The sequence below is a fragment of the Oryzias melastigma genome, unplaced genomic scaffold (genome assembly GCF_002922805.2).
Source record: "Oryzias melastigma strain HK-1 unplaced genomic scaffold, ASM292280v2 sc00481, whole genome shotgun sequence".
Classification (NCBI taxonomy): Eukaryota; Metazoa; Chordata; class Actinopteri; order Beloniformes; family Adrianichthyidae; genus Oryzias; species Oryzias melastigma.
Genome location: NW_023417075.1, coordinates 1 through 2086, shown reverse-complemented (window position 1 = coordinate 2086; position 2086 = coordinate 1). Strand labels below are relative to the sequence as shown.

Below are 2086 nucleotides of genomic sequence, written 5' to 3'. Positions count from 1 at the left end.
ATGTCCTCATGTCCTCATGTCTTCATGTTTTCATCTTGTCATGTCCTCATGTCTTCTTGTGCTCATGTCTTCATGTCCTCATGTCTTCATCTCTTCATGTCTTCATGTCCTCATGTTGTCATGTCTTCTTTTTTTCATGTCCTCGTGTCCTCGTGTCTTCATGTCTTCATGTTTTCATGTCTTCATGTATTCATGTTTTTTTAATGTCTTCATGTCCTCATGTCTTCATGTCGTCATGTCCTCATGTCTTCATGTCCTCATGTCTTCATGTCGTCATGTATTCATGTCTTCATGTCTTCATGTTTTCATGTCATCATGTCTTCATGTCAGCCTCTCTGGTTGTAGTTTGGTTTATTCATGTTCAGAAACAGGTGATCAGGTCTTCAGGTGATCCTAGAGTTCTTGTTGGTTCATGTTTGCTTCAGGATCTCCATCTCAGACGTTCACCTCCCAGTCTGTGTGACTGAGACCTACAGAGTCCTAGTCCAGATCGTGGTCTGACCCTCAGAGCTTCTCCATCACGTTCCTCTCTGTGTTCTCAGAGGTTCCAGGTCCAGACGTCATTTACTCCTCCCTGAGGTAGTCCAGCAGCAGCTGCAGAGCTGAGAGGACTCCCACCATGAAGACCTACAGGAAACGCTCTCTGCTCTCTGCTGTGGTTTCTCTGTCACAAATAAAGATCAGGTGTTAAAATCTTCTGTGGGTTTGAGTTTGTCCGGCTCAGAAATGACTCATGTTTCTGTCTTTGTGCTGTTGAGCAAACGAGCTCAGACCACAGAAACAGACAGTGTGGTTGGAAACTGCAGAGAGGCTGAATGTTCGTTCTTCATTTGTTCATCAGACCAGCTTCATGTGGTTAAACGCTCGTGCATGATTGGTAGATGAATATTTGATATTTGAGAAGAAAACACAAACATCAACATTTACACCATGCAATAGTGTGTATTTGTGTAGACTAGTGTAGACTAGTGTGTATTTGTTACACACTGATGTGTATTTGTAGAGACTAGTGTGTATTTGTTACACAGACTCTGAACAGTTCAGGTTTGTTATCAATCTAACTGATGACTCCTATTTAAATGTGAAGAGATGCAGGAAGAACAGACGTTAGACTTTTGGGACTCCCAATCATCTAGCCAGATTTTCTGGGGGAGGAAGAACCAATTTATGGAACCATGTTTGGTGTTCTTGGCTCTGTTGGGTTCTCCTGGATTTGTGTTGATTATATTTGTTTATATTTCTTTCCACTGAAAGTCTTGTGTTTATGTTTTATTTTATTTCCTTTTTATTCTGGTCTGGACTCTGTTAAAGCGTTGTTGGTTCCTGGTTCCATCAGAAGGTCTTTGCTCTCTTCTGTTTGTTCTGCAGGCTCCTTCATGTTGGTCCTGTTCTGTATGAAGTCTCCTTTATTGTTCTGTTCATCTTTAGTTTTTAGATTTTTATAAAATTAAAATAAAGGTTTGCTTCTGTGGAACATCTCCTGTGTTCTTCTGTGGATCTCTGGGTTCCTCACATGAAGATGTGGAAAACAGTGATGGAAGCAGCTGGTTCTGAGGCAGAAGGAACCAGAGTCTTCTTCTGGGTTTATTCTACCATTAAACAGAAGTTCTGAATGTGCAGAAGAACCATCAGCTGATGGTTTGGACTATGGAGGAGCCTCTGGGAGTTCTGCTCCTTTAGCGTTGAAGCTCCTTCAGATGAGGAGCAACAAATCTGTCAGCATGCAACTTGAATACATCCGTCTTGAAAATATCCATCCTGGAAATATCAATCCTAAAGATATACATCATTACAACATCCAACCTGCCTTAATCAAACCTGGCAACATCCATCCTGGCAACATCAAACCTGACTAAATCAAACCTGAGACTATCAAACCTGGCAACATAAATCCTGACAACATCAAACCTGACATAAGCGTGTTTGAGAGGACCAAGGCGGACGCGGCGCTGTGCTGACCGTCTGCAGTGTATGACCCACGCTAGTTCTGGCCCCGGTCCAGTGGGATGTCAAGACGGAGCTCAATGAAGTCAACGCCCACCACCCGCCTCCTCCGTCATGTCCTGAGGATCAATGATACGTGCCT

General features: G+C 43.0%; 1 protein-coding gene across 1 annotated transcript in view; it reads left to right on the top strand.

Annotated features, from left to right (window-relative positions):
* LOC112141696 (tyrosine-protein kinase receptor TYRO3) overlaps positions 1-693 on the top strand; it is a 4061-nt gene extending 3368 nt beyond the window's left edge. Inside the window, exon 6 of the mRNA XM_024264842.2 lies at positions 543-693. Within this exon, the coding sequence (XP_024120610.2) occupies positions 543-583 (41 nt within the window). The 3' untranslated portion in view covers positions 584-693. The remainder of the gene's footprint in view (positions 1-542) is intronic.
* The last annotated feature ends 1393 nt before the right edge of the window (positions 694-2086 follow it).